Source organism: Nanorana parkeri, unplaced genomic scaffold (genome assembly GCF_000935625.1).
Source record: "Nanorana parkeri isolate BGI_ZX_2015 unplaced genomic scaffold, ASM93562v1 scaffold3921, whole genome shotgun sequence".
Classification (NCBI taxonomy): domain Eukaryota; kingdom Metazoa; phylum Chordata; class Amphibia; order Anura; family Dicroglossidae; genus Nanorana; species Nanorana parkeri.
Window position 1 is genome coordinate 1,276 of NW_017310188.1, and position 3,008 is coordinate 4,283.

General features: G+C 51.2%; 1 protein-coding gene across 1 annotated transcript in view; it reads left to right on the forward strand.

Annotated features, from left to right (window-relative positions):
• Positions 1-2,288: 2,288 nt before the first annotated feature.
• Positions 2,289-3,008, forward strand: part of TEX264 (testis expressed 264) — a gene marked incomplete at its 5' end in the record, with an annotated part of 2,937 nt that continues 2,217 nt past the window's right edge. Inside the window, one exon of the mRNA XM_018575435.1 lies at positions 2,289-2,445. Coding sequence (XP_018430937.1) covers positions 2,289-2,445 — 157 coding nt within the window. The remainder of the gene's footprint in view (positions 2,446-3,008) is intronic.

A 3,008-nucleotide genomic window follows, 5' to 3' on the forward strand; every position in this document is an offset into this window, starting at 1 on the left:
CTCTATAACTCTCCTCTCCTGATATACTCTGCTCTGCTGGAGGACTCTGCTCCTTCCTCTATAACTCTCCTCTCCTGATATACTCTGCTCTGCTGGAGGACTCTGCTCCTTTCTCTATGACTCTCCTCTCCTGATATACTCTGCTGACGTCATAAATGCAGCCATAGCGTTGGCCAGAATTATAGCGGAAAATATATTGAAGTGATTTATTTCAGATGATTACAAAATGGAAGGAGGTCCTGATCCCTCTATATAGATCTTTATTATCACTAGAGGGGTCCCCAGCAGGAGGAAGGAGGTCCTGATCCCTCTATATAGATCTTTATTATCACTAGAGGGATCCCCAGCAGGAGGAAGGAGGTCCTGATCCCTCTATATAGATCTTTATTATCACTAGAGGGGTCCCCAGCAGGGGGAAGGAGGTCCTGATCCCTCTATATAGATCTTTATTATCACTAGAGGGATCCCCAGCAGGAGGAAGGAGGTCCTGATCCCTCTATATAGATCTTTATTATCACTAGAGGGGTCTCCAGCAGGAGGAAGGAGGTAGATCTCTATCACTAGAGGGGTCCCCAGCAGGAGGAAGGAGGTCCTGATTCCTCTATATAGATCTTTATTATCACTAGAGGGGTCCCCAGCAGGAGGAAGGAGGTCCTGATCCCTCTATATAGATCTTTATTATCACTAGAGGGATCCCCAGCAGGAGGAAGGAGGTCCTGATCCCTCTGTATAGATCTTTATTATCACTAGAGGGGTCCCCAGCAAGAGGAAGGAGGTCCTGATCCCTCTGTATAGATCTTTATTATCACTAGAAGGGTCCCCAGCAGGAGGAAAGTTCTAAATGAACCTTAGAAAGTATTACTTCACAGAAAGAGTAGTTGATGATGGAACAGACTTCCAGCAGAGGTAACGAGTCTAATAGCTGCAAGTGGATTTAAACATTCTCAGGACAAACCTAGACCTCTAGTCAAAGGAAGGGCAGCCTGGAGGGACCACTTGGACCACTCTTCTGTGTTTGGGGTCTTCTCTGACCTCGGTGTTTGGATGAAATTGCCGGATCCGGTTGGATTGTCAGTTCCTAGTTTTTTGTCGCCACGCCGGGGGGTTTGGGAGAGACGGACGGCTGCCGCGAATGAGCTGCAGCTTCAGGAAAAGCCGGTGTGCTAATCCCTTATGATTGCATCTTGTGCAGTTATAATGTGTGTATTGTTATGTGGGCGCAGCGGTGTCCCCCCTCCCTCCGCGGGAGAGCGAGGAAGGGGTCTTCTAATGAGCTGGCTGAGCCAGCCGCTCCTGGGCACAGCTCGAGCATCACCGCGGGGCTCCCGCCTCTAATTAGACCATAAGGGGGAGCAGGGAGGGAGGAGGAGACCCCATACCAAGCCGCGCTGCAATCCACAACACCGATCCTATGTGGTCCCGCTCATCGGCTAAAAAATATTAACGCTAGCATGTGAGCGTTCGCTTTCATACATGTACAGAACACGGACTACACACTAGAATCCCAAATATCATTCAGGATTTTAGGTGGTTATTTAATACAAATTGATGTGTTTAGAGTCGCATGGGGGAGAGGTAACGGGTCATTTTACTCATGTTCAAGTACTGTCTGGTGGGCTACGGAACCTGCTGGCCTATGACCCCTGAGGGGTCCACTGGTAAGCTAACCAACCATAGATCCCGGCTGTGACGCAGGTCACCTTGGTGGTGTTCCTCTCCTCCGGGTAGCCCCTCGTGATTGGCAGAGCAAGTGTGCAGACCCGGGAACTCAGCACAGGGATGGTGGGGGCCCCTCATAATGGGCACAGCGGGTGTACAGACCCGGGAACTCAGCTCAGGAATGGTGGGAGCTCCTCATAATGGGCACAGCGGGTGTACAGACCCGGGAACTCAGCACAGGGATGGTGGGAGCTCCTCATAATGGGCACAGCAGGTGTACAGACCCGGGAACTCAGCACAGGGATGGTGGGAGCCCCTCATAATGGGCACAGCGGGTGTACAGACCCGGAAACTCAGCACAGGGATGGTGGGAGCTCCTCATAATGGGCACAGCAGGTGTACAGACCCGGGAACTCAGCACAGGGATGGTGGGAGCCCCTCATAATGGGCACAGCGGGTGTACAGACCCGGGAACTCAGCACAGGAATGCGTTGTGCTGCATTTCTGTAGTGCCCAGCAAGGTGGGGGGAAGGGAGGGCGCCCTGCGGGAGGAGAATCCACAGTCCGATCGTTCAGCTGGAGATGTCATTACATGTTGGGATAACTCTGCTCAATCTTCTGTCTTCCAGGAAAGGAAGCTGTGTGCTCACCCCTACGTGGAGATCTACAAGGGAGATAAAATCATCTTCATGTGCCCTCTGTCACGACAAGATGACTTCTATGTGCCTGAAATGAAAGAGCTTATGCGGAAGGAGAGAGGGGAACCGGCACCGCCGGAGATTACAGGTAAGCCTGACTCATTACCACCGCACTGCATGCTGGGAGCTCTCTGTAGCGGGTACGGATAGCTGCCCGTCCTCACCACTACCGATCTCCAACACCACACTGCATGCTGGGAGTTCTCTGTGCCGGCCAAAGGTAGCTGCCAGGCCTCACCACTACCGATCTCCAGTGCCGCACTGCATGCCGGGAGTTCTTTGTAACCAATGCCCCCATTACAAATCTGTGACCGCCTGCTGTCTCCTGTACCCCCTGGAGTTGAAGGGCCACCGGAGACCTGATAATCGAGGACTTTTCAACTGGATGCCCTGATGTCTATCAGCTCCTGAATGTTCATATCATTTCCAAGTAACGGCACATTTAAAAATAAAAGTGAATTTTAAACGTCTGCAAATTTATGCTCGCATGTGCACTCAGGAGCTGGGAGACAGCAGGCAATATCCGCATCGTAAGAACCATCCTCAAACATGTTAAAGATATATAAAGACGGGGGTGGGGGTGTTTCACAAGTAAGCATGCAAAATTAAAATGTTCTAAGACAAAGTGCTGAGGTTTGTGTGGTGCCTCTT